Source organism: Lepeophtheirus salmonis, chromosome 4, assembly GCF_016086655.4.
Source record: "Lepeophtheirus salmonis chromosome 4, UVic_Lsal_1.4, whole genome shotgun sequence".
Classification (NCBI taxonomy): domain Eukaryota; kingdom Metazoa; phylum Arthropoda; class Copepoda; order Siphonostomatoida; family Caligidae; genus Lepeophtheirus; species Lepeophtheirus salmonis.
In genome coordinates, this window is record NC_052134.2 from 49,058,283 (window position 1) to 49,085,100 (window position 26,818).

General features: G+C 33.1%; 1 protein-coding gene across 1 annotated transcript in view; it reads left to right on the plus strand.

Annotated features, from left to right (window-relative positions):
* The window catches only part of LOC121116628 (cell adhesion molecule Dscam1), a 209,078-nt gene that overhangs the window by 68,281 nt on the left and 113,979 nt on the right, over nucleotides 1-26,818 (plus strand). The window contains exons 5-7 of the mRNA XM_040710890.2: nucleotides 310-456; nucleotides 3,457-3,595; nucleotides 5,528-5,665. Coding sequence (XP_040566824.2) covers nucleotides 310-456; nucleotides 3,457-3,595; nucleotides 5,528-5,665 — 424 coding nt within the window. The remainder of the gene's footprint in view (nucleotides 1-309; nucleotides 457-3,456; nucleotides 3,596-5,527; nucleotides 5,666-26,818) is intronic.

Consider the following 26,818-nt stretch of genomic DNA (forward strand, 5'->3'; position numbering starts at 1 on the left):
AAATTCTATAGTTGATAAAAAAATTATATTTTGTTAAATTTTAAAATTGAAAGGTTTCAGATTTTCATGTCCAACTCGTTATTGGACATGTGACCTTAACAATATATATACATATACATCCTTTAAGATGCATAACTCGTGTAAATACACACATTGGTTTATAACCTACTCCTTTTTTCGTTAGAGTAATGACTTTTTGTTCTCTTTTGCATATCATTGTTATGTACTATTTCATAAATGTCTAACTGATTTTGTATTTGTTTGCAATTGCATCATCATAAATCAATCTTTTTCTCTTTTCTTTTGCAGTGATGGATCAAGACTATGACTTACAAGTTTTTCCATCCTACACCTATCCTGGAAACATTGCTGTCCTTAAATGCCTCATACCTCCCTTTGTCAAAGAGTTCCTTTCTGTCGAGTCTTGGCTATTTGGTTCGTTGTCTATTGTTTCAGGTAACTATCAATTTACATACCTATGTACAAGACTAGGAAAAAAACAACATATTTTATTATATTAGTACTTCAAGCAGCTGATCACTTATTAACTCTTATCATAGTAGAGTTACGATAAATGTTGAGATAGGGGAAAAAATAGTTTTTTGATCAGTACTTTGATCAACTCTATCAGTATTGCTTATTATTTATGTTCAATTATGGTTAGCTGAACAAAAAAAAACAACAACAGAGGAAGCAGATAGCAATTGAAAAACCAAAGTCGCAAATCTATTTATCAGTGCTATGTACATTTAACCATAGAATTATAGAGTCTTGGAATGAGTATGCAGAATTTGTATTCCCACATGAGGGGAGTATAAAAGGCACCTTAGGTAGCGTATTAAATAAAGCATTTTATTTGGTTGTATACTTCTACCATGTTTTTTTATTTTACGCTATTATCATTAATATTTCATTTGAATAGGAGGGTAAAAATTTATTAATTTAACAAAGGATATCCTGTTGCAAACAATTTTGCCATAAGGAGATTCACCCCCATTGATATTTCGCCGTAATATATATTCATTAATCAAAGTTTTTTCATTTTGGTCTGTTTGTTTGCTAATTATTTTGTCGAATGAGTTCTTATTTTAAACAACAAGCTCATCTTAAAAAAAGAAATAAAAGAGAAGTACATTATATCAAGTAAAACTAATGAATATGACTTTATGCAGTTGATGTTTAGCAACGAGCGCGTGTACGCTGACGCATCGTATTAAATAACAAAAGAATAGTTAATGTAAATAAAAGTTGGCCTAATGGTTCAACCTTCAAATATTAACCAAATGTTATTTTATTGTTTTTTTTTCTAGTAATGAACATGACATATTTGGATTTAAAAAATTTAAAAGATCAATTAATTTGATCCAAAAATACACAAAATCCAAGTATCAATCTTATGTATTTATAAAAATGTTACTGTGAACTGTCTTTGGGGGTAAACCCTCAACGGCAAAATGGTTAGTAGCAAAAACAGACATGAGTTTTATTGTGTAAAAACTTATTTACTTTTCGTTTTGAACTTATTTGTGTGTTTTTATACTTTTTATGGATTTGAAACAATTATTGCAATTTTGATTTGATGAGAGTTTTTGTAATAAGATAAATTGCTGAAAAACAAATGCTAAAATTATGCAACGATGAAATATATTATTAAAAAAATATATAAAATGCTTTATGATATGAATAATTTTTAATGTTATTTTTAAAAGATCAACTAGAATAATTTACGTTATAAATACGATCCTTTTGTTTTTATATGTAAATATAATTAACAAATGTTTAGAAAACAACTCTGTTATATAAACCTGACAACTTGCGTAAAATAAATGAAATTTTTTTTTTTATGAAACGCGTACTCTTTGTTACCCTTCCCTTTTTTTGACCTAATAAGGGCTATTATTTATATTTATGTTGTAGCAGAAATAAAATAGTTATGATATGAAAACGATAACAAGTATGTAATAAACATCTTAAGCATTAAAAAGACATTTCCTTAAATTATCTATTTATTTCACATTATCCTAATAATGATTAATAAATAAAGTTATTCCTTTCGACAATTGTAGTAGATAAACTCCCCCTTAGTGATAACTGGAGGCTTGATTAGTTTTTAAAATTCAAATGTCATCCAAAAAACTTAATTTGTATAATAAAACACTACAGGTTTGGGGCAGCAAAACGTGAACTCTAAATTAATGCTAATTTTCTCAATAATATAAGAAAGTTTAGTGATTATTTTTCAACATTTTGGTTCAACCCTTCTTTTTGCATAAAGAAACTAAAAGAACATTTCGTCATCAATCATCATGAGTAGGCAAAAAGGCAAAATACAGCGCATCTCAGATCTCTCAGATTTTTAAGTTCTGGTGGTAAGAACTATGGACATTATTAAGTGCTCAAGGAGCCTGGTTTTCAATGTGGCGAAGATGAGCAATGATTTACTCTTAGAAGACCTCTCTAAGAAGTGGAGAACACAATTCAAAGAGGGATTTTGAGTTATAGTCTAGTATGGAGAAGAAGATCAAGAAGGATCCCACCAAATTGATGAATCGCCTCGCCAAACACTTCTCCAAGGCTGCAAGAACCATCTTGAAGCTCTGAAGGGCGAGTTGGGATTATTTTCATACACGAGGATCCCACGACACCTTCTGACAGAGGTCATGAAAGCCAGAAACTTATCGAGTCCACATTTTGCTTTCTCAAATAATTGTTGTTAGTCTTGGATCCATCTAAAAAAACTAAAAAGACTGCTGTCGTATCATTCCCCCCCCCTAATAAAATTTGTCAGTCCTAGGACTGGTCCTTATGGGCCTTTTATTGAAGGCACAATAGCTGACATTTCATCATAATTCATAACCACTTTCAAAGAGACAAGATACCTTAAATTAAAATTAGGATGTGTGTGACTAAAACGTATTATTATACGTTCTAGCTATCGTCCGTAATTGTTTTAGCTCTTATATTATTCAATCCTAGGTAGGAGTGAAGAAAATGAAAAGATACATAGGACTGAAAGATGAATGTATCGGTCCTTAGGACTATTGAATGGTACAAAAGATTAGACTGATAAAAAAACTGAAAGGGGGGAGGTAAAAACTGATTAGAAAGTCATTTCTAGGACTGATACAAAACCGTAATTAAAGTAATAAAATATCTTAATATTTTCTCAATTATCATGCAATGTAAAAAGTTTGAGAGCCATTATACATGTATTACACAATTGTTAAAAAAATCCACTGTTCATTTTCATTCCTAATCTTCTACTAGTAGTAAAATAGAGCCCTAAGTTGGTCAAAAAAAAGAAAGGGAAAAAAGAGAGTGCACCTTCCATAGACATAGTATTCGTTAGTCGAGTTGATTAGTATGGAGTTGAAGAACACTTAACATTAGATACGGGACATGAAAGTTTTGTTTACTCTTACAAAAAATAACTCATTCATTATTCATATCAATCAGGTGGACGCTACTCAATTTTTCCAAAGATTGGAGAACTGCACATCCGGAATGTCAGCGTTTTAGATGAGATGGATCCATATCGATGTGTCGGACATCATTTGCTCACAGGGAAAAAAACAATTAGTTCCATATCTGGAAGGTAAGAAGCTTTTATTTTTTGATGGATGAAAAAGTCGAAGAGTTTTTTTTTGACGCAAGGTAGTAAAACCCCATTGAATTACATTTTGGGGATAGAGATGGAACAAGAGGAGGGGGGAGAGATAATAAGAAAACGAAAAAAAACCTCTTTAATAGTTTTTATTTGTAGGGCAAAATGTTTTCTTGGGAAGAAAAAGAAAAATCTTGCAGCATGGATGTACATTGTATATATAAATTTTTGTGAGTACTTACTTGAAGTCGTAATGGTAGTAAAGAAAAGACAAGAAAAAAAAAAGGCTTTTTTTTTTACTCATTATTTATGAGACTCTTGAAAACAAAGTCAAAAATAAAAATCCCAGAGAGGTAGATTGTCATAATCATCCATTCAATCCCATAAGAATCCACTGACTTCAATATATTTATACATTTGTGATAAATTTAGGGTACATAGGAGACACCATAACCCCGTCCCAGTTCAATATAATTGTAAATGGATCTAAAAAGACCGAAACCCCGGGTTTGACCGATATATTTTCGGATCCAAAAGTGAAGAATGGTATAAACTCTACTTTAAAAAAAAACCCATAGCGAGTCATGAGTTATAAAAAAGAATTTCCTCAAGTTTACAGTTTGGGGGGCAAAAACTTGTAGTAACATTTAATTACAACTAAAGAAGGTTGGCTCGTCATTGTCGGGTTCATTGAGAATTGCACTTTGGATTAATAAAAAACAAAAAACAAAATTCTACGAATTATTCACGCTGTTTTACGGCTCTAATGACCTTAAAGCCCAAAAAAACTGTTACCAGAACCATTCCTTGAGCCTTAAGAATCTCAATGAAAAAATTCAGTAAAATACATTGATTGGTTTGGCCGTAATTCCCGAACAAACCCAAATACCCATACGGCATTTAATATATAGGTTTTAACTCCGTTATGTTTTAAGTACGAGGTTTCATTACCCATCCAAACGACAGTTGACACAAAAATAAACAAGTTTTGTTTTAATTCCATTTCCTAAGCATAAAAGAACTGGTCAGATGTTTCATGACAGATCAATTCATGGATTACAGATTCTTATAGTTATTTAAATATCTTCTCATCTAGCTAAAAAGCAACTTACAGTTTTGATTTTTCAACCCTTATTTTCTTAGGAAATGACGTACTTGGCAAACGAAACAAATCAACTGATGGCAAAACAAAAGGAAATGATTTCCAGGATGCGGATATATTAAATCATTTGTAAAACATTGGAACTGAAAATATATTGATATCAGCCCATGACTAGTTTTGGGTTATCAGCCAAAAAAATATGTTGTGCACCTTGTTTTTTGTAATTTAAGGGTCTCTGATATTTCCTGATCTTACCCCACCTCCTTCTTGTTCTAAATGCTTTTTAATTTAGGTGAAATCTCATATGTAATATTGGGAATCTATTTAAATTGTATTTACAGAGTAGGTATGCAAAACTTGTAGTAGCATAGAGTGAGACCAAAAAAATCAGTCCACGATTTAACAAACGATTTAACTTTGGTCCACAGTCTTAGATCAAAGTCTCAGATAAAAAATTATCGGTCCAAATCCGTCTAGGGAACAAGGAAGCTCAATGGACAACGCACAAGGGAATAAGTATTCTTTTGAACTTTATGTTCGCGCCCCAGTCGTTCACAGAGAAAGAAATATGCATTATGTATAATGCATTTTAGGCATTCCTTGGTCAGATGGGGTAAATGTAATATACAATGTATATTAATACTTAATCAGTACATGTTTCAATGAAAGGAACATAAAAAAAAAAGAAGGAATCTCTTAGGACCAAACAGGGCAAAAATTGGTATCCGACAAAGTTTCATCACTAATATTTATGCACAAATACATGCTAAGAAGTCAATAAAGTACTTTCTTTTAATAATATACTTTTTTTTTTCTACCAGGCTCTCCATTCAGCGTAGAACCTCTTCCATCCCTGTACGTATGGAGAAATCCTCTATTCCATCAGAGATAACGGCTCAAATAGGATCATCAATAGAAATACCCTGCGTTGCTATTGGTCTCCCTTCACCAACGTACAAGTAAGAATGGACTTTTAGTTATTAAAACTCTTGTATTAGTTCTGTAACCAGAGGGCAGTGACTTGAGTTTTTTTCTTTTCTTTATGGGTTAACTAGTTTGATATAGGATTTTTATAAATATAAATTATTTATAAAATTTATTGATCTTTTTTACATAAATAAGCCCAAAATTTGACAAACTTTACTACGATCCTCTGATGTTAAACATCCTTTTTATAACTCAGTTTGTGAACTTGCTAAAAAAGAAACTCAAAAATAAAAGGGTCTAGTATTTACGTGATAAACAGTCCAACGATTATAATTTTAATGCAATTTATATTTTGTAATGTTTATTCAATAATTTCATTCATTTTGAAATCGTAAATATCTCAAAACTCAATTTTAAGAAAAAACATACTAGCTTGTTTTTCTGTTGATACATGAATTGAAATAAATTCTTAGCAAAGAATACAATGAAAATTGGAATTAATTTTAAAACGATGAAATAAATGCATTTTCATAGATAAATAAAGAAGCGATTGTTTATAAATAGTTGGAAACAAAAGACAATACGAATAACCGGGAAAAATCCTATTTACTGGAGTGGAAATTATCTTTGTTTCAAGTAATCTATCGCTTACTGCTAGGAATTCCTCAGAAAATTAATGTAATAATAGAGTAATTTTGCCTGGCGTTGTTTGAGACATTAAGAAATTAAAATTAATTAAGAATTATTTTGCTCAACATAAAAAAACACCCGTAAAATTAAAAAAAAATATTCTCGCTGCGTGTTTGTGTTGGTATGTATTGCACAATTTTTTAATAAGGAGAAGAAGTAGAATCTTACCAGATCCATTCCTTGAGCCTTCAAAACCTACATGAAAAATTTCCAAAGAATTCATCCGTCGGTTTGTCTGTTATTCCAGGACAAACCCACAAATACACACATTTTCATTTTATATATAGATAAAATTTATTGAATGCCTTATAAACTATTGTTATACAACCATATTTTAGTAGTGCCTTAAATAAATACTGAATAAAGGTGAGCGTAAAATTATAATACAAATTTTAATTGTAATCTGCGTAACTATTGATGGGAACTTGAAAGAGCGCAAGGAGAAGGCGGGATCGAAACTAACTGGATTGAGTTCTCGTTCACAGAGCAACGTTTTTTATAGGGAAATGCAACATATTTCTTTAAAAATCAAAAACAATTTGGATCACTTCATACATATTTTTTTCTTTTTAAGTATCAACTCAAAATCAAACTTAACAAATTTAGAAAATGTTTGATTTTCTTTTTCTTTAAAGTCAACTTTTTAATACAACATTTTTGATTTACTTTATTTGTTTGCAAAATCAGCTTCTATATATTTTCTTTTACTAAAGATAATTGGCCATAGCTTTAAGGGAAATATTGTTTAATATCTTTCCTGTAATAATTGTTTTTTTATTTACTTCGTATTTCTTTATAACTTTTTTGTATTGATCCTGTTTGATAAACACATCTTTGAATCCCAGAGAAAAACTTTATTTGAGTCATTCTGCTCCATCTTATCTCTATCTACTTAATACCGATGTATATCAGGGATGGGGCTTTTGTATGTAGAGTAGTTGGAGAAGGTGAGAGAAAGGTATTTGGTAACATCAGGTGCATGTTGCATAATTTTAAAGGGAGAAGCTGTATTATATATATTGTAAGTATAACCAAAAACATTTGATAAGATGACTGCGCCATTCTTCGTTTTTTTTTTTTTCGTTTCTACTAACTCAGTCCTAAAGTACATTATTGTCTATTGCTGTTTTTGTCTCTGTGTTTGTTATAATGTTTGATTGAGTGGATTGAGGAATGTCTGATTATTACTATTAATTATAATGTACATCAAAATTAAAAGATAAAACCACTCTTGAAGATCAATGAAGAATGCAGATCCTTAATATTTCACCGATTTCAAAGGATCAACATCGGGATTGTACATCTAAAAGAAAACTTCGAGGGTTTTTTTTAGTAGTCAACATATTTCCTTCTTCCTGCAAATGTTCTAGGGGAACCTATGTACTTTGGAGTTGTCACTTGGAAGAAGGATTATAGAAAAGAGGCTTGCGGAACACAATCTCTCATCAAACTCCAAAGTTTTTGAAAGCAAATCAAAACTTCAAGCTTTAGACTCAGGGATTCTTCCAGAGAACTTTTCTCTGAAGAGACTGCAGATTTGGATGAACCCCACTTTAACTTTACTCCAGATCACTTCGAGCATGTCCAGGAATAAACAATAATAGCTACAAAAAATGCTCAAGTACTTCTCATTCAACTGGACGTTCATATAAAATTTATCTCCGATAAACCTTGCTAGCCAATGAAAAAAACTTCTTACTATTCAAAAGCAGGCAATTCAATGAGGATCGTATATTGATTTTTGGAGCAGAAAGTAAGATTATACACCTCATTAATTACAGGTATTGGGCTTGCGATGGAACTTTACAATATCACCCAACCACATATTAGCAGCTTTTTATAATAAGTGTTGTTATAGAACAAACATGTTTGTATATTTTGTATTTTCGCTTTACTTTCATCTAAATCACCAAGATTTCAAGGTGAGCCCCCCATAACAAATGATTAGCATACTTATTATGAGAAGCCCTTATTTTGAAGAATTCTTTCAGTTTGTTTAGATAGTTCTGAGCCCTTGAAGTTGAAGCCTGTTCAATTATATGTTTTACTATAATTAACAGTGTTGATTTTATTTATTGGCAAACTTATTTTACATATTAGTACATCAGTTATTTATTTGTCGATTGCCTTTAAACTGGATACAAGATAGTTCTTGTGACTCAAGGTTTCTTATGTACAGTTTCGACTCAATTAAAAACAAAAGAAACGTGAACGAGTAAAATGGAACAACAAAGGAGTGGCATTTTAAATCTTCACAAACGTGGCCGTTCCGCCATGCCCATATCTAAGGAGCTTGTGTCAGTTTCTATGAAAAATGTCTTCGTAACAAGAAATCCATCCAGAACTATGGTCTTGGGTGTTATGACCAGCACAGGCGAAATCTACCATTCCATTTTTGTGGAGAGGAAGGAACGGCTCAATGCAGATGCCTACATCCAACTTCTAGATTAGAAAGTGCACCTTGAGCCAGAGAAAAGTTCGGGGACGACTTTGTTGTCACACAAGATGGAGCTCCGAGCTATTGCACCGCTCAGAACAAGGGGTTTCTAAGAGACAACTTTCTAGACATTGGGGATCTCAACAAGTGGGCACCCTCCTCTACAGACACGAACCCCTTAGACGACTGTATCTAGGGGCGTCTGGATGAGAGGGTATGTGCTACTCCTAGCAGGATTGTCTAGTCTCTAAAGGAATGGACCGAGCTCGAGTCTGGCTACGTAGTAAATATCTACAAGGAATATACACCTCGTATTGAGGTAATTATGAGAGCTGAGGGCTCACATATTGAATAAAAGTTGTGGGAGCACTATTTGCAGATGGTTTTGTTGTTCAGCCCTGTTTACATGAGTGTAAAACTTTCTATAACTAATCCTGACAATTTGAAGGAATAATCTTCAGGAAGGAAGAGAGCATCTTAACTTTTCATGACGTTTCCTAAGATGAGCTGCTAGCAGCCATGAAATGAGTGAAATACACAAAAAAACTCACTCCTTAAATAGCCAGGATGTATAGGCAATAGTTACTTCGATGTCGGATGTCGATACTGAATTCTGCTCTGAGTCCAACAAGGACTCACAACTATCCATCGTTCAGGTATTCGTGATGACTTCATAGTTAATACTGTTTTTAATAATGAAAAAACCCATGACCCCCCCCCCCTTTTTTGACATATGTATATATCCTGAGGAAGGGAACGAGACTACCAAAATTAGATTAAATAAAGAAATGATGAGAGACTCTCCAGAGGGAATATTAAAGAATAAATCTAATAATAATATTTTTTAGGGGAAACAAATGCAATTGATTGATTTTATATTTGTACCAACATATCTCCACGTAGATTTACATATTATAATTTGAATTTAATTTCCTTGCATTATATTATTAGTTATTACTATTTGTATTCTGAGGGAATTATGTAGTTTTTTTTCATACATGACATTAATTGAAGTATGTACATTAGGCTGTACAGTAGTGAATATATTAAATAAATAAAAAATGAAGTTTTGATATTGTTTCTTTAAAATTATCAAATTGAATCCAGTTACAGGATTTTTATATTATTAAACATTATAGATGAAATATATATGTTGCATCAACATTTAAAAAATCTTTCTCTAACTTGTCTCATGGTATGAATATTTCAGTTCCAATCATGCTCCCAAAAAATAAATGGTATCTTTTGGTACCGCGTATAACGCGCATTTATTTTGACGTTTCTCTTCTAGTTTTTTGATACAGAATGCCTAATATATGATTATCAAATATACTTCTGTTGCTCATTTATGCCAAATAAGACGCCCTCTTTGACCCATTTATAAATTTTGACTAAAATTATTTATTATTTCTTCATATCTAAGATTGATTTGTTTATATTTAATCAATATTTTTATTTTAATATTCTATACAATTGAAATTTTTCATATATCATTAATATTTAATTTCTTTTTTTGGATAAAACTAATGAGTTGAAAGTCTTCAGTGAGTCCACATTTGGGTGAGAAGCTTTCTCGGTTTCCCTCTCAAATGCAGGGCATTTGAGTTGTAGCTTTTTATTGGTGAAGTCAGAGTAAAGAATCGTCAAATTTGTACCGACTTTGGCTACAATAATTATTATAATTTATGTAAATAAAACTCATTTATAATCTTAGGCTTAGATTGAGTTTTCGTACTTTGTAAGCGAAATATTTATAAATTATAGGTATTAAGTACTATTCATTTATAAAACTTGAAAGTTAACTCATTTATAAGTTTACTTCACAAATTGCAAACGTGTTCTATACGTACTCTATAGTCTATACATTCACAATTCCTGAACATCACTAAAGTCTAAATTATTATGTAGTAGAGAAAGTGTAGCCCCTAGCCATGCTAGTTCATTACTTAGTCTTTTGAATAGCCACTGTCATTCTTGTAAAGTGGAACGTTGCATGGAGGTTGTGTGTACTGTCGTACCTCAGTTACGAGTCCATAAACTATGCTGAGAAACTTATGAATTAACTAGCAATAGATATAAGTCATATATCCTTTAATCCATTTTATTTGCTGTTCATTACGTTAAACATTTTATATTTCAAATATTTTCTTTATATCTGGGATCATTTTTTATTAGGAGCTGTCCTTATTTTCAAGAATTCTTTGAGTATTAGAAGCTAATTCTTTGAGGACTGAAGTCTTCAGTCTTAAATAAGGACATTAACATTACCCCCCCCCTCCCCACACACACACATAGGTAAAAACGGGATTCCAAAAGAGAAACAAGTTCCTTAACCCTCCAGACCGTCTGGTTACTCATTGAGAGTTTATCCATGATGCTGTTGTGACAGACACGACTCATACGAAAACCTTTTTTCTTTATGCTTCCATTTTCTATTCAAGAGTATTTAGTATTAGCTAAACAGTTGACCTCACTTCAAAAACAATGGCCCTAAAAAAGTGTGAACCGGATTTTTAGCCACCAAAAAAGCCTACCAAACCTCTTAAACTTTCATTCTGATAACATTCCAGAATTTTTGGAAAAGGATAATCTTTCTATATATATATTAAAATTTGTTTGTGGTTGTGACATTTATGGGTGCCCACACGGTTGTCCTATGTGGGTGAAATCTTTCATGGGTGCCTCCTTTGAGCCTCCTCAGATTAAAATATGGGTGCCAATTTTCGGAAGAGTCATATAATGGGGGGTTATTCTAATACAAAAGTTGTTGTTTTTGGAGATCAAAGAGACTAGATAGGGGTTTGAGTAATTAACAAAATTGGCGTCTCAAAAAACAGCTACATATATGAATAATAACGTTTTTGTAAATTTATCTAAAATCTCAATAAAGATATGGACAAAATAAGGAATCCGTGAAAATTGTAATATCCTTTGTTTGTTTGTTTTTTCAGTTGTAAAAAAAATGTATTTCCAATGGAATATTGGATTCCTAGATAAAATAAAGTTTGTAGAAATTTGTCAAGAGATCCGTTTGTATGTAAATTTGACATATAAAAATGGATGCTAAAGTGAAAAATATATCCTTTTCTGAATAATTTTTCAATTTTTTTCATCAAACGTTTATTTGTAAGAAGAAATGCTACAAATTGATGTAAAGAGACACATGAAATTTGAGTCTTTAGCAACAATATGGTACATTCAATTACAGAAACATTTTATTACATAATTTTTGCAAAAATGAACCAGTTATAGAGGGTTAATTATTCAACGACAGGATTTTGAGCTCTCTCCTTGTATCTAGCAACGCGGGGAACCCCTTTGCTACTTGTACATATATCCTTTTCTTGATTTTATTTCAAGATTGCTTTGTTATTAACATGTTATATTGGTTAATACATTACAAATATAATAAATATTTATTTATAAACCATAATAAATCCAAATAATATTGACCTTTTTCAATATTTATTACAATTCCCATTCGTTTTTTTCTCTCTCTCTCTCTCTTTTCTTTTCTGTCATGATTGATGACTCTATTGAAACTTAAGGACTGAAGGGAAAAAAAGTAAAAATAAATAGCATTTCCGAATACAAGCAACAGCTTTCTCTATCAATATTTATTTTTTTAATGATTTATTTACACACTCTTCTCTCTCTTTACTAAAGTTTCTTTTACAATTTTTGTATTTAGGGAGGACCGGGGAATGTTTGTATTAGTTCTAGAACAGTGGTTCTCAAGTGGGGGTATGTGTACTTCTTGGGGTACTTGGAGGGATTTCAAGGGGTACTTGAGAATTTGAAGGAATATTTTACAGGTGGTACATAACTCAGGTGCGTCCGCAGGGGGTGGACTAACGGGCCTATATGGTTTTTTTACTAGAAAATTCAATATTTGATTTTTTTTAATAATAAAAAACATATTGTAATTAAATTTTTTTGTGATCAGCTGTTGGTTTGAACTTTTTTTCCAAAAAAAACTTAATTCTTTGAGAATATGTAGGGATTTTTAAAAAAAATCAATTTTTTTAATTATGAATAGCTGTGAATTTTTGAATTTTTTTTCAGAAAAATTGAATATTTTTTAATTTTTTCAAATAATTTAATTTTTGGATTTATTCTAATAAAAAATCCAAAAACCAAGCCCCTCTTCTCCAAAATATAATCATGCGTACGCTCCGGTCACTGAAGGTAAAAAAATGTTTTTTTGCTGGTAAGGAGATTTAGGTCTAAATAAATGTTTTATAAGTTATACATCACAAAAAAATGCTTGAGAATCCCTGTCCGAGAACATTTAAAATCTATTGTCACAATTTTATAACATAAGAAAGATTATTCTGTAAAAACAATCAACAATTTAGTCAATTTTACTTTCTAGATATGGAATAAATACTGTTTTTTAATGAACATTAGTTGATTTTTCGATATTTTGGTAGTAATACGGTCAGTTTTTCATTGCATTTCCTGTACCTCATGAGGGGTTTTATATTTTTATCAGTAGAGAGTCGGGATACAAAACTTGCAGTAGCATTTAGTTACGATGTTATCCCCGGTTTTTTTAAGAGGTTTAATTACAGCAGTCGTTCTCGAATGTGGGTATGCGTATTGTCCACGGATCGACAAGGAGTACCTTCCATCCTACTCCTATACCTATTATAATCCTAAAAGGCGCCTTATGGACTGTTATAAAAGTTGTAGGGGCTGTGATATTTTACAGAGGCCTATATAATGTATCGTATGTAATTAACACTGCCTTTGTCGTCAACTGTGAATTTTTCTAATTCTTTTCACATCATAAGTATTCTGAATGTTGATTGGTTGACTATGAATTAGCATTTGTTATGAATGGGGAAGATTTCATTCTGTTTCTTTTTGGAGGAAAGGTTGTGAGGTTGATTTTGTTGCCTCTAAGACTCCTACCTATAGCTTTATATACAACTAATTGTTTTCATTTCGATTTTTCACACTATCGATATACAGGGAGGGGATCAAATTTTCGCCTACTTTAAACCTTGATAACTTGAAGACGACATTATTAAATAAAAACCGGTTACCAAATAGGAAAGCTATTCTTGTCAGCTGACGATACTTAGTTCAGTTAGCATCATGCCGTCATCATATGAGGAGATAAAGAGCTATAAGTAGAAGCTTTCGAGGTCCGCCGTAGTCATGGCATTGGTTAATAATGGAGGTGAAATCTCCAATTCAACGATTGTTTTAGCCTTAGGAGTGAATTTACGGACTGTTCAGCGTATCCCTAAGAAGCTAGAGGACACCTGGGATGATGATGCCACCATAAAGAGGGCACCCAAGGAGGAGGGCGCCGACAGGAAGGTCAGGGACACTGACTTTGTCGACAAGGCGAAGAAGATGGTTGAGCATGACCCTACCAGGTCCATGAAGGCCAAAGACAGGCCATGGGTGTGGCAACAGGACTCAGCACCCTGCCATGGGTCCAAAATCTCCATGCAGTGGTTAACCGAGAACTGTTATGACGTCGTAACCAAGGATTTGTGGCCTCCTAACTCTCCCGACCTTAATCCTTTGGACTATTTTGTCTGGGGCTATGTGAAGAGACATACCAACAGACATCCCCATAGCACCAAGGCCAGCCTGATGGACTCTATCAAGGAGGTATTCGGCAACATGGACAATGAGATGGTCAGAAGAGCCTGCGGCCGGTTCAGAGGCCATATTGAGGCCGTTATTGATGCCAACGGTGATTATATCGAATAAATGGCTACTCTATACCTATATGCTCGTCATAGTTTTGATTTTCAATAAAAAAGTTAAAAAATGTATATTTTGTGTTGTTTTTTGTAGACAATTTGATCCCTGCTCCCTGTATAGTGATAAAATTTGACGAGTGAATGCCTTCAGCTCCTAACTTTGGTGTACTTAAAGGAAAGTTTATTTCCAAAATAGCCATCAATTTATTTGGCTATTTTTTTTCCTCCAGATTTTAATATAATATCTACTATTAGACCGTTCTTTGGGGTGTAGGCAGCGTCGAAGGGGAAGTTTGACTCATCACTGACTAACTTGATTTACAAATTTGGCAGAGTTTCTTGCCTCTTTGTAACTGATGTCCTTCATCTTCGTGGTGAGAAAGTTTAGCCTTCCTCAGATGCAAAACTTCAAGCCCAAGTCGTCCTTGATTCCCCTAACAACCATCTTCCAACTAATATACCTCCTTTGAGCATAATGAGCCGTTGAGATGCCAGGATTTGCTTTGATGGACCTTTCGAGCCCAGCATGAAGTGTACAGCCCGCTTTGTGAGAACCTCATTAGGAATAGGAAGGCTCCTTACACGCCTTCAGCCGCTTGCAGCCGTCATAGACGGTGCTCCTTTCATGTTTTGTGATTTATATGATTTCCTTAGCATCTTTGCCAGTATCAAACCATTCTCCAATGACTTTATGTATATCCAAATTAAGTATAAAAACAAAAGTTGTTGTATATGGACAATACTTTTAGGTGAAGCTATGTAGAGCATAGAAAGATTAAGACACAGCAGATTAAAATAAAGAATACTTCCACTCACCCTTACATAATCTTTGTACAAAGTCTGATCAAAATCGATCTGTAACTTTTTTTTAATGTAAAAAAAATATTTTTTGAAATATTAATTTTTTTGGCAAGAATTTCAATAATCTATAGCTGTTCACAAAAAATTTCAAGAGTTAAATTTCGCATATAAAATTGTTTGACACAAAAATTTCAAAAATTAAATGTGAATATAAAATTGTTTGAAAAAAAAAATGTCAAAATCTATAGCCATTCACAAAAAAAAAAGAAAAATTTAAAAAAATTACAAATTTTTAAATTTTTGGTCTGCTCCGTAATTTAACCAAATGACGAAAAAAAACTATAGTAAAAGGAAAAATTCCTAAATTTGGGGAGATTACGGCCCCTCCAGCCCGCCCCTTAATTGAAACACCTGGTTCGGTATACTGATTAAGTGACAAAATAGGCAGAGCCATTGATAACTGACAACTAAATACCCTATAGTATATGTATATTAATGTATTAGGGAAGTAACACCCTGTAATAGTCAAAGTCAAATCTAAAAGATTTGCAACTTATCCCCGTCCACCCTATGCGTTTTCCTTAAGAAACCCCCTCTCTTTTCTTTTGTTTGATAGAAAGAAACAAAAAGCAAATTAACTTTGCAAGGACAAATGATGAATGACAAGCATTATAGGTACTCATATTTAGAGTATAAATATCTGTGTACATAAATATACTAAACTTTTAATCTCTGTAAACATTTGCCAAAACCCCTATTTAATTGCTATATCCTACATTATACTTGTACAAACAATCAAAACCTTACGCACACATTGAAAGCATACAAATAACCACAAGCTGAGGATTTGGATAACTTTTGTTCACATTCAAAATAAATAGTCATACGACAGGTAATTAAAAAGTCTTGCATCAACTTTCATGCCGTGCTTCTTTTTCTACGGAATGAAGTACATAGTAAATATCACAAAGAGATTTACTCAATACTGGGTGGTTCATTAAATCATTTACACATGTCATATATGTCCAGGAATTGTTTTAGTTTATGTCATAATTAGACATACCGGGCCGTGCAGAATTATTTACTGATTTTTGTTCAGAACATATCGCGGACAATAATGGCATTTGAATGACTTGAGAAACAATTTATTCATTATACATTTTTAGAATAACAAAATAGTTTGTGATCAAATTTAATCAATGTAGCCACCATTTGACTCAATGACACTGGTCAGGCGACGTTTGAAGCTGCCACATACATGCTGTATGTAATCGGCGTCCATGGAGGCCCAGGCCTTGTTGACAGCAGCCTTTAAGGCATTTATGTTCTTGTGTCGTTTTTTGCAGGCCTTGGTCTCCACGTGCGCCTAGATAGGGAAGTCTAGTGGGTTCAGATCTGGGCTCTGAGGGGGCCAGTAGTCATTGGCCAAAAGTTCATTTTGTCCTTGAGCCACTCCTGAGCTTTCTTGGAAGCGTGGGCGGGTGCTCCATCTTCTTGAAAAACCCAAGGAGAGTTGCCGACTATGGATTTGATCCACGGAAGGACCTTGGACGCCAGAATCTTCACATAATCCTCCGCTGTTAATCTGAGCCAGTGGGGAACCATACCAGCTTCATGACCTTCCCGTTGGATCTCCAAAGCTCCCAACACAGTCATTTTGCCTGTTGAAAACAGGATCAACCGTAAAAGTTTTCTCATCTGAAAAAATGATGATGCGTCCAGATGAGCTCTTGATATAATTCAAGATTTTCTTGGCACGCTCAAGTCTGACTTCTCACTGACGTTCAGTTAGCAGAGAGCGTTCAGTACACCTTGGGGACTTTCCTCCAGCCTTTTTCAATACCCTTGAAACAGTTGATGTCGACGTTCCCATCTTTCTGGCCATGTCGGCAATGCACCTGTTTGGAGTCTTCTTGAACACTGCCTTTACTTGCCTTGTGGAGACAGTGGGCTTCCTGTCAGCCCCAGGGGAATGCTTGAGATCACCCCCAGCCTCCAAGCGCTTGGAAACGTTGTAAATTGTGTTCAACGAGGCCCCAACCTGTTCCTTACTGTTGTTATGAGGCAATCCCGCTCAGAGGAGGGCTGCAATTTCGATCTTCTTTGTTTCCTGATTGGACATGGTCTCACGTGTGGAAGTTGTTACGCTCTCACAGGAAGGATTTTTGTATATTTTAACCGTAAAAATACGAAACAATCAGATTGGTTGCCACAAAACCTTTTAAAAAGTATATTTACATCATCGGTAAATAATTTTGCACGGCCCGGTAAAGATATACCTATTAGGGCTTTTTTTTTTATTAAATTGCCAATTTATTATCAAATATTTATATATACAGGGTCAGGACTCAAAAATCAGAATCCCCTTCTAGGCCGTCTAGCTTCATTTCTAAAAGTCTGAGAAATTTTCTACTTGGTATCATTCAAAAGAACCGACAAAAAGCTACAACTTGATGTTTGTTTTCTTTAAGTGCGATCAAAAATGTCGGAGCAACAAGGAAAATGACAAAGTATTTGTAATCTTCACCGCGCACAAGTTTACAAGGGAACGCTGTCTGAAGAAATGATCTCTTCATGGTTAATCAAGAGCTAAGGTAGAGGGAATCTTCAGGACCAAACATCCAGCTGTGATCATGGTCCTTGGGGTCATGGCATCCAACGGCAGCAAGATGCCTCCCTACTTCTTCAAGGCCAATGAGAAAGTCACCACGAACGTATATTACAAGGTCCTCATTTACCATGTCTTGCCATGATTTAAGAGCACGTTCTCCAGGGACAAGACCCCACCACACACGTTTGTTCAAGAAGGTGCAGGGAGTTTTTGCAGGGAGAACATAGCTGCCTTCTGACCGAGAAGACTTCTGGCCTTCGCCCTCACCCGACGTGAACCCCCTGGACTTCTCTGTTTGGTGTGTTTTGGAGGGCAAGACAAACAACACTTCTCACCAAAATCTCGATGCTAATGAAGGCTGTCATCACGGACGATTGGAACAACTTCTCCTTGGACTCCATCGAGGCCAGCTGTGCTTCTGTTCGTCCCCGTATTGAAGTTATCATTCAGAATGGGGGAGGGGCATATCCAATAAAAAGAGTAGGAAATTGTTGAATCACCAACTTTTTCTTCGAAAGTTTGCCGTAAAAATGGCACGAAATAAAAATATGGAGAAGTGAAAACGGCTTTTAAAACTTTCTAATTTTTGAGACTTCCCCCCTGTATAGCCGAATATTCCAAAGACACATTTAAGTCAATTATGCATATTTTTTGTATTCAGGTTTATGGGAAGAGTTGAGATACTAACCAAAAATAACCTTGAATATTAAAGACTTTCCTTCGATACATAAACGCTTAATTTGACTGCGATTATCATATGGGCTTTCAAGTACATCTGGAATGAATTTTCCTCCTTTCATTTGCCTTTTTTGGGCTCCTACAAAGGTTTAATAAGACTAACTAATTTGTAGAAATAAACGATACCTATTCGTCGAAGATTTTTGAACAACCATACATTATTTGCAATAGCTGATAATAATCAAAATAATTGATTTAATACAAATTGTTGTGCCAACACATTTTTATTTATCTTTTAGTATCTTGGTCACAAAAAGTTTGTGAACAGCTATCTTAGGGACAAGTTATAAGGAAGTTTTGTGCACCATCATCCAGTTAAGACTCATAATTAGTTTGAGCCTGAGCACAGGGTTTTTAATTTTTTGAGCTTATGCTTGCGTGAGATTTTGAGTTCTTATGTTAATTTACTACATAAAAATATAAGAAAATCGTATTTCAGTTGGGAAAAACCGTAAACAAAAAAGAAAGCTTGATCTTCCAATGTAATATCCACACTCAAAGGAGCTGGCGGCGTCTCTGAGGGGCTGATGTCTGAGTCTTCTTAGAGTGGTTGTCAACATGAGAGGTAAACTCATCAACCGAAGACAGCAGAGAGCCACAGATGAAGCATAGAAAAAAAGATTCTTGCTTATATTGAGACATAACTTTACCCATCCTTTTTTGGTATCTTTAGAATTATTATTTAACGCACAATTTTAAGGAAAATCATTCTAGCTTGTTATTATGTTGAGAGGCCACATATATTTATACTATGTTCTTCAATGGAAAAAATCTCTCCCAGAAAGTCAACATATTACATTCTGAAAAATAATATGATATAGTAACTCACCATATTTGAAAGACTTGAAGTGGCTTACACGTCCGTATTGACACAGTTATTAAAATTAGGATGATATTTAATGCACAAAAGTTGTTTGTTATATATTGTCCTAATTAAAGATGTAAAACTCAAAAAGTTTTTTAATTAAAAAAATTGTGTAATTACTCATTTTCCTATTTTTACAATTGCACAGATTTGACGCCCGTAGACCGTACATATATTAGGAGTGCTTATTCTTCAACTTTTTTGAGTTTCAGTTATGACTACTGTGGAGTAGTAGTCACAATTCGCACGATGTCTCTTGGGGGCCCATAGCTTACGGCACCATGTGGCCGAGGTTATCAAGAGAGGCAGATCTCATGATAATTAATTGAACGTCATTAAATGTAGCGTTTATATAATAATAAAAAATTATGGTTCTACCATCTTTAAATATTTTCCCAATTTATCTGTGGCACCCTGTAAAGCCATTTATTGTAAAATTAATGAATTTATTTTGTTTACTAAGCCTCTTACATTTTGAAATATGAATGGCCAAGATAAAAAAGTTATATACGTTATTTTGCATGGGTTATTTTCTTAATGTATGACAACTTTTCCAAACTGCCAAAATCGAAATTCCCCCAAAAGTGGAAAAACCGATCGATCTAATATACATATTTAAAGAAGTGTAACGTTAAATTTTTTACCAATGTTATAATGAAAATTCATTCTACATTATGTATTTATTAACTTTCTTTTAAAAAATAAATATGTTTAAAGAGCAGGTGTGTTAAGAAAGTAACTTTGTAATAATTAATCCGTTTTAATTTTTGATTAAGCCTCCCATACTAAATTATGCATATTAAACTTGTGGTTTACACTCGCTTTGTGTCGGTCCTTTTGATCCATCCTCACCTATTTCCTCGTCCAAAAAAAAGAAGGATATTTAGAACTTACCCTAGACTATCTAGGAGATTTATCAGGCCCACTATTTTAACACCACAGGGGCGTCTGCAGAGTTTTATTACGAGGTGGGCTTGATTTAATAAAAAGTGACAAAAATAATACCCCTAGGTAATGAAGGAGTAGAAGGGGCCACAGGCTTCTGTACCATAAATATTTTATAGGCCGCCAAAAGTCAAAAGGACGTCAAGTTTAATTTTTTTTTTAAATACAAAAAAATGTATAAATATCTTATCTAAAAAAGTAAGGTCATACCTTTTTTCATTTTAAACAAAATTTAAAATCAACTGCTTAAGGTTATTAAAAAGTATTTAGAATGGGATGTTTGATTGAAAGAAAATTTGAAAATTTATTTCCTAAATAAAATACAAGATCCAAAATTTTTACTGAGGAAGAGCTCTTTTTTAAATAAACTTTTGCAAATCTGAAGGGTAGAGGTGCTAATATTTATGCATGAACTCTTTTGTGAAAATCGTGCCACAGCTCAAACACATAGCCCCAAAATGTCGAGCCACTCTGGTTATGTTCAAAGAAATAGAATCAGGAAATTTAATTTGAAAGTCCCCGTTTTGAAGTGTTATTTATCCTTGTATAAAATATTTTCTACATTTTTTCAACCCTTCCTTAATAAAGGTCCCTTTTTATAATAAGTTAAGGGAACTGTTTAACAAATAAATTACGGTATTTATATGCTTTATCATTTTTTTAGCTATTCCATTGAGAAAAAAGGATATCTTGGCATCCTTTTTTCTTTTAGTCTTGGTGACCATGGAAATTAACATAGCATTTAATAGTCCTCATTTATTCTCTCAACCTTTCTCCAAAAAGGAAAAAGCTTCAAAGTAACATGTAGTTTATCAAATCTCCCAACTTTCTATTTTTAAGAGTGAAAAATTGTTTAGAGCTTAAATGTACGTGAATTATTGTTTAATCCATAAACGTTCATAAAACTAATAAAATGCAAAATACTGAGATTGTTAATTCTGCTCAATTTGAAGGTAGTTACAGAAAAAACAGTCAATCCAATTCTACTGATTATATTATTGAGTAGAAAATTCAATGCTCCAGAAAAGACTAAAGTAATAAAAGATGCCGTTTTAAATTGCAAAGCTCTTATTGCAGAGAAATTGACTCTATAAACACATAAAAAAGCGGGGGAATTAAGAGGGATTCTCATTGTTGCAACTTCTCCCGATATTGCTTTTACGATTGAACTTCCATATGACAAAATCTCAACTTGTAAGTGTATGGGGGATCTGATTAAATTTCATCCTTCCCTCTCAGCAAGATGGTTTTGTGTGAGATCCTTCACAATTTTAAAAAGCTCAAATTTTGTTCATCAAAATAGTCCTTGTCTTGTTTTTTCGTTATTCTAGTTATTTATTCTTGAATTAAGGGTTACTTTTTCAATTTTTATAAGCTTGTTGTTGGTTCATTTTTTAGTTATAGTTTTGAATAGGCTTATTCGAGTACATTGTTGTACTTTATTGTCTTTTTTTTGGTGGAGATTCATTTTAAACTAAAATGTTTATATACATCCGTAGAATAGAAATTTTCTGGATAAATAATGAGAGAAAAAAAAGTATAAAAAACAACAGCCGAGTCCTTCTGTTGACTGAGGGATGAGGCTGGAGGAGATCATATCTAACTATGTAAGGGATTACGACTTTTTCGTATGTCTATTAGGAATCATAATTGTAGAATTACTTTCAGGAATTCTTTGCACGAGAGTCGCAGTATGCAAATTTGTACTTGGGTTTTTCTTCTTGGACATCGATGAACTCGGATAAGAGTGAATACAAAACCTAATTGATTTATAATAACCCTTGGTTTTTCAGTATGTAATCATGGTTCTTATTCAAAATTTATTATTCGTTACCTAAGAATAAGTCTTAGATTAATTATCATTTTATTTTGTGATGATTCTATCAATCATAATTGCTGGAATTAGTTTACGTGATAATTATGCGAATAACTCGCAAAAGTCGAGGTCCTACTCCTCTTTATCAGTTAATATATTCCTCCCTTCACTTCATGTCCCTATTATAAAATAACAGCTGACAAAAAAATAACATATTCTTTCCATTTTTTTTTTAAATTTAACCATCAGCCATAAATATTCAAATCCATTACGCAACAAATGAGATTCCTTATCCAAAAATAAATCCTTGTGTTATCAACTTAGCTTTTTGCCTATGTGTCATTTTAGATGGATATATGCATCGTTCTAATCCCAAATATAACAACATGGAGGCGTTTAAATCGATCATTTTTCAAACTATACAAGTAATAACAATATCTTATTTTTCTCCTTTTCATTTCATGTTCGCTTTATAACATTATGATCTAAATGCCTATGTCTATAAAGCTATTTTGTATACAAAGAAGTATACAAGGTGAGGTTGGGAAATTTTCAATGACGGGTTTCACCATTTTTAAACCCTTTACAACGTGCAGGTGTTTTAGCATTTAGCCAGAAGTGTTCGACGCCAGTTTTAAAAAAATGGCATCGAGCAAGGAAGTATTTATTCCACTATCGTGGAAAAGGCAGAATGTCTTTGTTGCAATCTGCGCCGGACGAGACAATGTTGAGATTGCAAACTTTTAGTAACTTGACAGCTACTTTGTTTGTAGAGTCAGGAAGGAATTGGAAGAGTCTGGAGGAGCAACAAGACTCGGCTCCAAGCCACAGCTCTAATAAAACGTTGACTTAGTTGTAAGAATTATATTTTTAGGTTGTGGACCCAGTGTTTGGCCTCCAAGATCATCGGACCTCAACTCCGAGGACTTTTTTGTGGGGGGGCACAGTTGAGCCACACACCAACCGATTCTCCTTAACCAAAAAATTTTAGTTGATGTCCAAGATCCAACATTTTTCCGGATTCTTCAAAAAAAAAAAAAAAAAAAAAAAAAAAAAAAAAGACTGTCATCCAGGGGCATCCTGTACAAGTTTGCCCGCACGCCATACCCTCTCTTTCCATCTGAAAATTGGAGACAGCAACAGAGGATAGTTGGAATTCAATTCTCGCCACCTTTTAATATTAAGGAAATAATCCCGGTATGGTATTATCCAACCTTGCTCCTGTTTCATAGATTGAATAAAGGCCGTTATTGACGCCAAGGGCGATTGAATAATAAGCTATTTTTGATTTAGTTTTCATTTGGTATTGTTTAATATTAAAATCGGATGATTAACTTGGGAGATAATTTGTCTTTTGTTCAAATCGAGTTAGTTATTAAATTGAAGTTACATCCTGTATTATGATTAAGGTTGCAAATGCTAAGCAACTTTTAGCGTGCGATTTTTCGTTGTTGGTAACCTTAACATATTTTATTACTTTATTTTAAAGCTGGTATCATTATGATTTCCTTCTTCAGTAAAGAAGATCTTGTAATAAAGTAAAGACTAATGTGTGTGCTCAACACGTTCTAACGTACAGAAGGATTACCACATCTATCTTGGAGCCCCTATATATGTAACCTGTCAACTCTTTTCAGGAGAGAATGTGTGAACGGTCCGATGACTTGTTTAAATGAAGAATAGCTCAACAGTTGGACATAAGCGTTGTTAATTTTATTATATGTATAACCCTTTAAGATACTTTAGTACGGGATGAATCAAGTAGGGTTGATGTCGTCTACAATTTTCAAATTTTCTTCGTTTCGTAACTCTTCATCTCGTCTTTATTTCGAACATAAATTTTGTTTTCATCAGACGAAACAGCAAGAAATAATTTCCTCTATTATTTGTCATAAAAATAACCTTCGTTGACGAATATATTCCTAACTGGAGTGTTAGTTTATCAAGGAAGTTGCAGAATGACCATAAGTGTCGTTTAAGTATATTAGTGTGTATAAAAAATGGCAACGACAAGTGGCGCCTTCTTGTGATAAAAATGATACAACTCCCTAAATGATAATATTATTTCAAATAAATTAAAGCGTTGTTTCTCGCATAGAGGGTGCTGTGATTTTTTATTTAATTGAAAATTAAAAACGAATACTCTATCTAATATATTTATATATGCGCCTAATCTACAGACTGTAACCCCACCTAGTGGTCTATATATTTTATTTAGTTTATTCACGCCCTATTGGAAAGAATTGGCTAACAACTCATAATTTTAGGCCTTACTTCTTTCTCTTTTTCGAATAAAAGTATTATACAGAACAACTCTCATCCAGCTCTCTTTTTCAAATACATATGCTGTAGTTAGCTTGTCAATTTTTTCGACAGTCATATTTAAATTTGTACAAAAAATGATCATGTGATACTCATCCTTTCATTTTTAAACAAATGAACGAAAAGAAATGGACAAAGGTATTTGCAGAAAAGAACGGATATAAAGTAATTGAGTGAACGAGGCCCAGCCTAATTCTTTATGTGATAAAGGAGATCAAGGACTTAACAACTATAAGAATAATTTTGCTTCAAAATTGAGTTTGAATTACATTTGTATTCTTTAATGAGTAATTATCGTCAATTTCTATCAATAAGTAGTTCGAATTGAAAATGAAAGTAGGTAAAAATAATTGTCTTAATAAAGGGCTTAGAAATTGATATTTTGCATTTATTTAAAATACCAAATCCGAGCCAATTTAAGCTTTATATATCATATGAAGATTCAAAAGGGAGTGATTGATTGAAAAAAAAAAACAGTCAATGTAATTTTTAGACCATTCCTTCAAGAGGGAGATACAGAAAAACTAGCTGAGCTACATACGTGATTCTTCCATGTGTCTAGAATTCCATGGTGGGGTTCATTAATCATGAATAAGTTTGACCTTCTGCTACACCCTAATATGAGTCGTTTCCGGAGGCTCAAACTTTGAATAATATATACGATGATGGTCTGAAAACTTTCCAATCTCAACGTGATAAATAAAAGCTAGTCACATCTATCTAGCATATGTTAGCATACGTTTCAGCCATTTTGAAAGCACAGTTGCTATATAACAGTCGTTTGCGTGGGATGATGTGAGTGTCTTTGTGAAAATGGAGAACATCGAAATGGAACGACGTAGCTCAATGGACAATGCGCTCAGGATAAATTATTATCTTGAACTCAATGTGTGTAGGTTTGTGCACCGGTCGTTCCTAGAGAAGGAAATATACTTATTGTATATGGACTTCAAAGAAGATTCCTAGGTTTGATAGAGTAAATGCAATACTATAATGTTTACTTAAACTTCATCTGTGCAACTCCATCTGACGGAATTAAGGAACATTTAAAAGACAATTGGGTGTCACTCTGTTGGTGCAGTTTCGGGGCTGATTAATTACTGTAGATGAAACTTGGATGCACCATTATACCCCAAAAGAAAAATACCGTCCAAACAGTGGACTGCAAATATTTTCGTCAAATGATGAAGCATTTGTTAACAATTATTTTGGAGAGTAAAATACGAGTAATATTTGGACGGGCTACAGGGATGATAACATCACTGGAAGAAGTTTGTAGAGTTACTCGGAGGCTATGTTGAAAAGTAGAATAAAAAATTCAGAAAATTTTCCTTACTTACACCTTTTTCTTACAATTTTTGGCTATTCTGATTAAACATTCGAACTATTATATATAAACTTTTTCTTAAATAATGATTTGGAATAATTTTCAAAGGGTCACCCTATATAAAGTGCATATACAAAGAATAGTCGTTAAAGCCATAACTTCCTGTCTTCTTTTTTTTTTTTACGAGATGAATAAAAAGCATTGCATCATGCCTGAACGACAAAAAAAAATCCTTTGGATTTAGTTCTATTTTTACATACAAATGAATCCTTACAATAAAGTTAGGTCCGTATGTACTGTCATCATAAATACTAAATTAGTTCATTACTCAAATTATTCATATTTCCACCCAGATACAGATCAAATGAATGGATTTAATCAATTTGTTAAAACGTCCCAAAATGTATATTAAACATAAAATGAATAAATATGAATATTTAATCGAAATGTAAAATTCCCAATATTTACTCCACTTTAATTTAATGGATATCTTTGAGTTTCTACTCATATTAATTAACTTAATACATAATATAAGTACTGTAATTTATCATTTCCCGGTACATTGTCTTTGTCTTAGTAAATACTCTGAAAATTAAGTTCCATCTTTGACATCCAAATTACCGGTACAGAATCTACGAAATCAAAATACCGCATGATTGGTTGTTTCAACATCAGGACCATAAACACTGTTTACATTTTCAGCCGCCTGGTTGGTGAATTACCCTTGTTCGAAGAAAAACTTTAAAATAGGGCGTATTTTCTCTTTGCTGGTGTCCATCTTTGACGCACCCTCAAATAAGTCATACTGAGTCAAACAATCACAAAAGTTTTTGAGAACAAAAGTTAATTTTTAAAACGCCATCTGTTGTATATTGATCACACTAATACAACGCAAGGTACACATTAC